The sequence below is a fragment of the Staurois parvus genome, unplaced genomic scaffold (assembly GCF_062004578.1).
Source record: "Staurois parvus isolate SC_StPar_1 unplaced genomic scaffold, SC_StPar_1.0 ptg000530l, whole genome shotgun sequence".
Taxonomy (NCBI): domain Eukaryota; kingdom Metazoa; phylum Chordata; class Amphibia; order Anura; family Ranidae; genus Staurois; species Staurois parvus.
Window position 1 is genome coordinate 5,296,399 of NW_028318326.1, and position 11,102 is coordinate 5,307,500.

General features: G+C 38.6%; 1 protein-coding gene across 1 annotated transcript in view; it reads right to left on the bottom strand.

Moving 5' to 3' along the window:
- Positions 1 to 7,122: 7,122 nt before the first annotated feature.
- The window catches only part of HOXD13 (homeobox D13), a 4,216-nt gene continuing 236 nt past the window's right edge, over positions 7,123 to 11,102 (bottom strand). Inside the window, exons 1-2 of the mRNA XM_089690374.1 lie at positions 10,653 to 11,102; positions 7,123 to 9,071 (exon numbers count right to left, since the gene is read on the bottom strand). The exon at positions 10,653 to 11,102 is cut by the window's right edge and continues 236 nt beyond it. Of these exons, the coding sequence (XP_089546500.1) occupies positions 8,821 to 9,071; positions 10,653 to 11,102 (701 nt within the window). The 3' untranslated portion in view covers positions 7,123 to 8,820. The remainder of the gene's footprint in view (positions 9,072 to 10,652) is intronic.

An 11,102-nucleotide genomic window follows, 5' to 3' on the forward strand; every position in this document is an offset into this window, starting at 1 on the left:
GGAGGGAAGAGACACACCCCCTTCACACAGCACAGGGGAACACTGTTGAGGTTGTCAATCACAGACTCTGCCCTCTCCTGTCAGTGAGGAGAGTTCTGAGGGCTGATTGGAGGGAAGAGACAAACCCCCTTCACACAGCACAGGGGAACACTGCTGAGGCTGTCAATCACAGGCTCTGCTCTCTCCTGTCAGTGAGGAGAGTTCTGAGGGCTGATTGGAGGGAAGAGACACACCCCCTTCACACAGCACAGGGGAACACTGCTGAGGTTGTCAATCACAGGCTCTGCCCTCTCCTGTCAGTGAGGAGAGTTCTGAGGGCTGATTGGAGGGAAGAGACACACCCCCTTCACACAGCACAGGGGAACACTGCTGAGGTTGTCAATCACAGGCTCTGCCCTCTCCTGTCAGTGAGGAGAGTTCTGAGGGCTGATTGGAGGGAAGAGACAAACCCCCTTCACACAGCACAGGGGAACACTGCTGAGGTTGTCAATCACAGGCTCTGCCCTCTCCTGTCACCACTTTTCTCTTGGTGTCAGGAAAACTCATCAGAAGTGATGCATGCTTATAGCAGAGGAATGGGGCAGGAGAGAAATTACACTTTATGCTCTGGATTGAGACAAGTACACACTATTGAGGGATATGCTTTGTTCATATTTTTTGTCTGAGGTTTGTAACCACTTTAAGTAAACAAGCTGAAGTTAGAAGCAGATTGGTTACCATGCATAGCAGCACCAGATTCTGAGTTCACAATTTTTAGTAAATCTACCTCTACATGTCATTCAGTTAGGGTTTACATATTCTTTTGGTGGAGGGCCTTTTTTTTTACTGCACTTGTGGTAAATCAGCTACATGACTGGCCACCTATCAGTAGCCTTGCACATAGAGCTTACCACTCTGGACCCAGTTGTTGGCAAAGAGATTTTTCAGCAAGCTGGAATATTTACATGTATAATAAGGTGCTATACATGGTAGATGTCTGGTTGTTATGCTAATCCACTTGCTTCAGTGGTTTCTGAAGACTCCAAATTAACTCTGTGAGCATTTATTGAAGTATATACAAGTCAAGAATGCCTACTTTTTTATGCAAAAGTTGGTATGAAATACGAAATGGTGCACGGAAGTGTGCATAGGGTTAATTATATATATACATATATATATATATATATATATTTAAAGCTTTTTGGATTGGAACCCAGACAGGTGGTTTCTGAGCAACTCATGCAAATAGAGTGCAATAAAGATCAGGAAAGTTAAAAAAAGACAGAATTTCTTCACTACATACTTGTTCTGTGTCGATGAATCAAAATATTAACACAAGATAAGTCAGTATGAGAGTTAGGCAACTAGCATATTTTAAATACAGTAAAGCATGCTTGTTATACTCACTGTGGAACATTGTGTAAAAATGTTGTTTGATCCTGACTTCCCCTTCTTCCAGTGTCCCCCTCTTATCTCCTGATAAGACAATGTGTGGAGACACTGCACATGCTCAATTTGGTGTGTATTGCTAGAGAGGTATTGTTTTTTTTCTTGGGAGAGTGCATGTGATCAGCACAGGACCAATCAGCACTGCCCAGACAGAGGTCAGGGGTTCTGCATCCTCCTAGAGAAAACTCATCCTACAAGCTTTAACCAGTGCTCTTCTGAACACTGATAGAAGTCAGAAGACTGCTTTAACTGCTGATGTATCACCCGAGGCCAGTCACTTCACTGGTAAGGGTTTACAACCACTTTAAAACATTAACACACATTGATTTATGTCGAATTGTTTTTAAAATTGAAACATTGAAAGAAAATGTATATCCTGTTATGGAGAGCCCAGGGAGAAACGTAGGGAGCAAAATACCAGATAGTTTATGAGAGGATATGCCCCAGCAACTGTCTCTCCCCATTAACAGGTAGCCTCCAACTGTCATTTTACCAACTTGCTGAAGCCACACAGGACTCAAACATTACTCACATGATAAAGCTACATAACCTTCAGGACCATTTCAACCTGTCCCACAGACACCACAGAGGTTCAGAACTTTCTTGCTTTGACAAACGTTTTAGAGCACAGGCATCAGAAGATTAGTGGCTGTTCAGAAATGGGATTAGTGACTGTAAAGTAACTGAGAACACTCCTTAGGCTGCTCATACATGGGACATTTATTCTTAAAATGTTACTAAATCCACAACAGTAAAATCAGTTTGTATATGCAGTAAGTATGTTTGTTATACTCACTGTGGAACTTAAGGGTTTAATCCTTGGCATTGTGTAAAAAGGATGTTTGATCCTGTCTTTTCTGATCCTCCCCTTCTTCCATGTTCCCCATTTCATCTCCTCTCACTGCCCTATGAGATTGCATAACCCCTGACCCTCTGTCTGGACAGTGCTGATTGGTGCTGTGCTGATCACATGCACTCAAGAAAAGAAAAACTCTCAAGCAGTACACAGCAAATTGAACATGTGCAGAGTATCCCTGAGGCTGCATTCTATCAAGAACACAGCCTCTGGGACACTCTGCACATGCTCAGTTTGGTGTATACTGCTAGAGAGTTTTTCCTTTCTTGGGAGGGTGCATGTGATCAGCACAGTGTCAATCAGCATGGTCCAGAAAGAGGGTCAGGGGGTTGTGCAATCCCATAGGGAAGTGAGAGGAGATTGAAAACTCCTCCTACAAGCTTTAACCAGTGGTCAGCTGGATACTGACTTAAGTCACAAGATTACTATATACTGCTGATGAGAAAAGGTATTTAACAGTTTATATTTACTAAAATAATTGCATTTCCATCTCCTGTGTACTGTGGGAGATTAGATATAGTGAATGCAGGGTCCTGGGTTTAGTAACACTTTAAAGTTGAACTAAACTATTATATCCTTAATAGCTATGGAAGCTATCATCCTCTGTCAGATCTGGTCAACTATGACACCAGTCATTTGATGGCTCATTTGATGGCTTGACAGCTCCTGAGTGTGAGAGCTAACATAAGCACACCAGTAACTGTAAGGCCTCGTTCCCATACGTGCATAAAAGCTGATGGGAAAACCACCCAGATTTCACTTGCAGAGACATTAGTTTTCATACAGTGAGTTTTATACACGTTGCAGATTCCTGCACAGCAAAAATCTGCACATATTAGTGTTGTGGTGTGAACTGGACAAATTAAGGGACAATTATTTTTTGTGCCCTTGCAGAACATGTGCAGAAAAACTGACGTTGCTGCGACATGATGTGAACGAGGCCTAACAGTTTGCATTCATGGTACACCTTGAATTTAACTAGTTTTGGAAACAGTTAAATTGGTGACTTTGCTCCTGCTTTAAAATTCAAAAGGTGCATTTATAAAAACTGGAGCACCTAAAATCAGGAACAGCTGTGCATGGCAACCAATCAGCTTCTGTCTTTCAATTTCAAAGTTTAGCTAAACAATCTGAAAATAGAAACTGATTGGTTGCCATGAACAGTTGCTCCAGATTCTGGCTGCTCCAGTTTCGATAAATTACCCCAGTAGTGTGATTTACTTAAGGAGTTGGGAATCATCACTACATAAATGATATCTGTGTTCATTTTTAATACCCAATCATACAAGGATGACATAGACAGGAATTTGTTTTCCCCTGATTGGATAATTAAATTGAATCTTCATTCAATTTATTGATGATTTTCAACTGATTTAGTAAATCAGCCTCAGAATATTTAAATTATCTGAATTAAAGAATTATTGGAGTGATTCGAGTTAATTAATTGGTTAGCCATATACACCGAATAAAATAAGCAATGCTTCCAATTTTGAGCATTGCTAATAATTATTAACTATATCTGAGGTGAAAGAGGTTGACAAAAATAAAAAGTGCTTATTTCTGTAGTGGGAGATTTTCAAGCTCATTGGAAAATATTCAAGTGAGTTGGTCTGGTCTTTTTTTAACCATGTAGAGTACAGGCTGATTTACTAAAAAAAGTTGAGAATCTTCACTGAAAACGTTTGTGAATGTTCACTTCAATGATAAGATCACATGAAAAGCAAGACAATTGTGAAAGTGAACACATCACAGAAATTACATGAGGATGTTCAACTTTTTTAGTAAATCAGCCTCAATATGTATCATCAAGTGAAGATAGCCGGGGGAACCACCAGTACAGTAAGATCTCCACACATAATTTCTGGTCAGCCTAATTTATGTATGAACATTTTTTAGACCCTGTAGGGGTTTATAAGGTGATTGATTATTTTTAAATGTTTGGACTTTGTAAAGTAACAGATACCTTTAGCCTTTATTACACCCTATAATAACATTGTACATTTTATAATAGATTTAAATGATAGCTAAGCTGGAAAATAATTTTGACAAATATCTTGTCCTTAGACATTATTGTTGTACTTTAACAGTATCATTAGGGTTAATTTAGGAGTATAGCAAAGTCAATGTTCACTTTGAAAAGTGTATCTTCTCTTTCCAGAGTCAATGATAATAAATAACGTGTTCACACTGAATAAATATTCATGTTCAAGGAAAAAAATCACAGGATATTTGCTACACCATTGGTTTATTAAAATGAAGACAGTTTCATCTTTTTAAGCTCAGTAAACATTCACATTACATAGTGAACTTTGACTTTTTGCCAAGTGCAAAGGCTTTATTCTTCTTAATCAACACTATTGCTTTTCTTGTTCTTCACATGACAAAATCTCCCATGTGGTGACCATAGATGGCCCAAAAATAATTCTCTAATTTTTAAAGCATTCTTCCTCATAGTGAGGAAGTATTTGTATTCCTAGGACATGTAATAAGGACATACTTAATGATACCCCCTACCCCCTTCCTGTGCCATTAACGTTTTATAAAGAAATTAGAGAACAAAAAACTGCTTGAGAAGCTGAGAACAGGAAGATTCCACTACCCATTGTTGGAGTATTGTGGTATGTTTGAGTGCTGCAGAAGAGCAGATATCTCTGAGTCGATTATTTTAGGAGATCTCTGCCTGTCTATGGCTAGCTTCACCTGAGACAGATTATCAGCGAAGCTGAAGCATTTCTGTATTTTATGATGTCAAGTCTGGAGATTTCTAAAAGGAAAAGGATGTGCACTTCTTACAAGGGGTTGTAGCCATAAAGTGCAACAATTAAGATTGTGGCTGGCGGAGCGAACAGTAACCAGGGGAAAAATTCCCATCTACCAATGTCAATTGCTGTTTTTTGTTTAGCAAGTCAATTGCTGTAATTCAGGGTTGTATTCAGCGTTGGTTCCATTCTGACTATTACTGTTAAGAGCCTGAAGAAAATCAAGAGGTGAGCTTGGACGATGTGCACTAGCCAGCTCGGAGCACGTAAATATTCGTCCTTTAAACCAGAACGGCTAGTGAATTGTATGGTGGGGGATGGGACTTCCAAGAGGAAGACGGCTTCAAAAGGGTATAATTAAAATGATATTACATTCCAGGGATTTCCAAGTCTGTAGATTGTTGTGTTATAGTAAATGCAACCACATAAGGCACAGTTCATTTTGGTGAATTTGTATAACCAGTCATAAACCAGCAATGAGCAGATTGGTCTGACTTACTAAAGGAGTTAATATTCTTCACACAATAATTGTGTGACTATTTACTTCAGTTATCCAATCATGTGCAAAATTCTGTAAATAATGAATAATCATAGGAATTTAAGTTACACACATTTGCAAATATCACACAATTTATTGTTGGAAGAGTCTCAACTCCTTTAGTAAATCGCCATAAATGTTTTCATTATTCACAGATAATTGTACTGAGGTTTGCACAGCACAGAATTGTACTTGAAAAACAGCACCCTTGTGGTTCAGATTCTCCTTTACTTACATATATATACACAAACAATTCAAACAAAGGAAGCCTGAGTAACCTAAAGATTGTGTAAATGGTTCCTTCAAGTTCAGAATTATCAAAGTGCAAGAGAGAAAATAAAATCGTACCTCCTAGCAGAGAGCAGCAGTATTTTCTCCTCCATTATCTGGTGAAGTTTATTGCACAAGTGTAGCCTGGGGATAAATACCTCCTAGTAGCTTGTCTCCTGGCTCTGGACACACTAGACGTTCCAAGTAACCATGCCTTCCTTCTCTGCCACGTGCAGATTAGAGGTTCTTGTCTCCCATGTCAGAAGTTCAGCATTTTTGTAATTAAATGTGCATTGAGATGATGACCGTAGGTTATAACAGACGTAGATGTACATCAATCATTTCTTGGATATGTAGAACTTTAGGTAGTCAACGTTAAACAGTGTCACGTATTGATGATGTTCTAGTGTAATATTAATATCTGTATGACTGCAGAAATTTGGAATAATTATCTCCAGTGCCCAGGCACAGAGGAGCATTCAGAGTACCCCACCCCTTGTTTTAGGTTTTTGAGAGGGGAGGCACCCCTCTCAAAAATATATATATATATATATATATCAATATTAAACCAATCACAAACATAAAAAATTACAAAACGAATCAAATAACATCACAGCTAAATAGAAGGCAAAAACGTCTGACTTTTGGCTGCTGATTACTCCAAGGCAGAAAAACTATAACGTAGCAATGACGTCTACATGACAGAAATATATCTAGCTTCACATGTGACAGATTACAACTTTTCTTTTGTTAGAATATTTGTGGTTCTTAGGCTGCTATGAAACTTTAAAGTCACAGCATGTACTGTTGCAAGTATTAAGAAAATGAATAAATCATGCTAGTCAAAGCGAGTATTCTATATTCACAATGCAGAGCAGGCTAAGTCATGGCAGAGAACAAATTTATATTTTTATGTTGTTGCCCAGTAGCCAGCAGTGGAAAAATTGTGTGTTGTATGCATTCTATTACATGTAAGCCACCAATAGCAGAGAACTGAAGAGAAGATATATGGGGTAGATTTACTAAAAACGGTGCACTTAGAATCTGGTGCAGCTGTGCATGGTAACCAATCAGCTTCTAACTTCAGCTCGTTCAATTAGGTTTTGACAATAAAAGCTAGAAGCTGATTGGTTACAATGCACAGCTGCCCCAGATGCTGTATGCATCAGTTTTAATAAATCTCCTCCATAGACACAATTATGCCTGGAGGCTGCAGATAATAATCATTTAGGATTGTTGTGCAGAGTTAATTATCGAGACACTGACAAACATACCAGAAACAGTTTACTTTAATAAATGAACAGACCTAAACCTGATTTGTAATAAATTATTTAGATATGTACCTGACAAGCTATTTATAACAAAATCCGATATGTCACCGACCTTAAAAAAGAGCAGGGCTGCAATAAGGGTTTTATTTATGACAATATTTGAAGACTTCATTATAAACGTTCAATGCAAAAATATAGAGCATCATACAAGTGCCTTTTAAATTTTCCTTCAAGACATATAGGTACCGGCTGGACCTGCAAAGTTATCTGAAAAGTAACAATAGCTCCGGAAAACATCAATCCTGGTATAACTACTTGTCGGCCATATGTATTAACATCCGTTACCTTTTTCAAAGGTTCAGGGGCTTTTTCACCTACAGATTGTCAAAGAGAAAAAATTATATATATATATATATATATATATATATATATATATATATATATATATATATATATATATATATATATATATCATAAGTGCTGGGAAGAAAAACAAGTTAAAGACAAAAACAAATATCTGTTTCATTTCCGTTGGGAAATTGCAAAGATGGAAATTACCACCAAGCTACTTTTTTTTTAAAATCCTGGGTTATTTGATAGCTAAAAGCAGAAAATACAAGACAGGGATTTACCAAAGTGACGTTTTCCTTTAACATCTAATGTGCAGCAAAAAAAAATCAATTTTTTAAACTCCCTCCTTACAGCTGGATGATTGAAATTACCACAAGTTGACTTTAATTCACTTTAGTAAATCGCCCCCATCCTCCGTCCCTCCCAAGGCAGTAAGAATTTCACATCTATATAGTTGTGGACGTCACACAAGACAAGTTCAATTCAGTGGTCCTTCAACATTGACATGTAACTGCCACAATAAATCTAAAACAGCTAGAAAGTAAAATGAGCGCAAAACGATCCACATCATTCCAGAGTTTGAAAGACAAAACAATAAATACTCTGGAAAAGGCTTCTCCTTAGAAAAATAATTCCATTTACTTTGTATTTAAATCCGCGCTAATAAGACATTATTGCAATATATACCACCATAAAATCATAAAAGAAAAACATAAAGTATATGTACAAGATACTCCTTTTACTGTCATAAAATACAAAATGCCCCTGGGACCATTCGCCTGTATGATTTGTTTTTTTGGCTGCATAACTGTCTGCGTGTATAGCAAGGTCGCACATGAATTCTACGACTCCCCCACGTTGTATGATCTTGATTTACACACTATACTGAGACAATGAAAGACGTGAAATTACGTCACTGGTTGTAAAAGGCTTCTTACATTCACAAAGAAATTGGAAGGCACCAAAATACACAGAAATAGGAAAGCATGCAAGTAAGATTTCCCCGAGATTATAGAGTTGATATCCTAAATTGTGATGTCAAATATTGTACTGCCTGTTATCGTCAAGTCAAGGTTTCCTGAGATAGAACTGACTATTCAACACTTGTGATCAATACAGTACAATGATTAAGAAAAAAGGGACTCTTGATCAGATTGCCCTTGCAAGTTATCGTGATAATAAACCGAACTCGTGATGCTGGGACTGAAAAAAAAAAGTGTAAACTTATCAAAGAAATGTTTAGGCTATCATCGTCATCATCATCAACTTCACGCGAGAAGATCGCAGACATTTTTATTGATTGTATCATTGGAAGTCTGAATGTTCTTGAAGTGCCTGAAGGAAGGATCATGAGATGTTGTCCTTTAGTTTAGATACAATTTTCTTGTCCTTTACTCTCCTGTTCTGAAACCATATGGTGACCTGTCTCTCTGAGAGGTTGGTGGCTGCAGATATCCTCCTTCTCTTGTCCTTATTAATGAACTTGTTAATGGCATACTCGTTTTCTAGCTCTTTGAGCTGCAGCTTGGTGTAGGGCACCCTCTTCTTCCTCCCACGTCTGTATACACACATATCTGGCTGGTTCAGTGCTACATCTCCTACAGTGAAGAAAAAAAAAAGTGACCAGGCATGAAACAAAAACTTCTGCAGCAAAGTGTTCTCTGCTGAAACAACCGATTGGATCTTTTGAGCATTTAGCAACCATTAATCTCAGATATTAAAGTCAAATCAAGCAAATTATTCTACGCCAAATGCATTCATACCTTAAGGGACTATTTACTAGCAATGCAATGCTTATACTGGTCTTTGTACAGTTTAAAGTGTATCTATACCACAAAATAAACCTTGATATATAGCAGCTTGTTAGTCCTTAGATGATGTGGCTGCATTCCTTTTCTTTTTTTATGAGTATTTGCTTTATTTTCACTTGGGGATGCGGCCAGTAACACAGTTCCTGTGGTGTCTCCATTCTGCATGGAGGAGCAATGGAGACACCTTTGGACAGCAGCATTGTCAGCCTGGGGGGAGGACAGTGTTTGGTGAGCTAGCAGATTGATGGACTTGACTAACAGATTTAAAGCCACACGTCAGCAACCCTTTTTGTCTACTTCTGAGACACAGATTTTACATCAATGAATAAAAGATGACCACTGTAAGCACCCCAGTCATTGATCATTGGTTTGTCCCTACACTCTAACTGCCATTTTTTCTTGGACAGCTTTATCTGTTATTGGAGGCTGAAAAATAACAGACGTACTAGCTGGGTAACCAGTTGACAATAAAGAAAAACACCTAAAAAGGAAAACTAATGCAGCCACCACATCTGGTAATCTGCAATATGTTACAATTTTGCTTTTGGGTTCAGCTACACTTTTAAGTATCAGTAATGCTACAGGAATTATAAACTGACATTTCCATTGAGTCTGATTAGGTCATTGAAATTTAGCACAGGCCATTGTGCAACACTCTTAGTAATCAGCCCACATATGTGTATTTGTGAAATGGTATATGCTTTTTATTAAACTGTGTATCAAGACTGTAGCTTGCAACATTACCAAAAGGAAACCTCAGTAGCTGAAGGCTATGCTGGAGGAATCACTGTTGTCTAGCACTGTAATGTGAAAGTATGTGTGTTTGTCCAATGCTCTTTACTGGCTTCTCCACACAGCACATAACTTTTCAGAAGCTTATATACATAACAGGGGAGATTTACTAAAGAAGTAAAGGCTGTTCACTTTACTGACCATGATCACACTGCAAAGTGAGCAGAAGTGAATGTGGTGAGGTGTTCACTTTGCACATCCAACCATGTGCTATACAACCCTGCTTCTTTATTTCCCTTGCACATGACCAAAGCATTCCAACTAAACACACCTTATTCACTAACATTCGGTTTTCAGAGTACACACTGGGGGTCATTTACCAAAACTGCATGGTGAAAAATCTGGTGCAGCTCTGCATAGAAACCAATCAGCTTCCAGGTTTTATTGTCAAAGCTTAACTGAACAAACTGAAGTTAGAAGCTGATTGGCTACCAAGCACAGCTGCACCAGATTTTAGGTGCACCGCTTTTAGTAAATCTCTCTCATTGACTTTGACACTTAAACAGCCTGTACTGTTTTAGTAAATCAAGTCCCTATAGCTTTTCAGAGGTTTTCAAACCTTATGCATCTTCCTACCTGCAAAAGAGGACTTCCAGAAGTGAGGGGCTTGAGCCTGATCTTTTGCACAGTAAACTTGACTGTTCCACCCATTAGCCAAAGTCCATGACTGGTAGCCTTCCATTGATATATAGGTCTCATGTCTGGGTTCCGCAGAACTAAATGTTGACACCATATCTAGGTAACCAGGGACATGTTGGTAGGGGTTAGTGTAGCCCTGAAAATAAGATACTTCCTTGGCTCTTGAAGACACCTCACTGCTGGGTACACTGGTGCTAGCCAGGCTAGATACGTCCATGTATTTTTCCACTGGAAACCCTCCTATGGAGGTATGGCTGGAGGACTTTAATGGGTTCTGCTGCAGACCTACCCCATGAGACATGCGACAACTATAATATCCGTTTCCAAAGTGATAACCATATCCAAGAGGGGCTGCAGAGGGCCCCGTGGACGCTGGGCAGGTTGGCC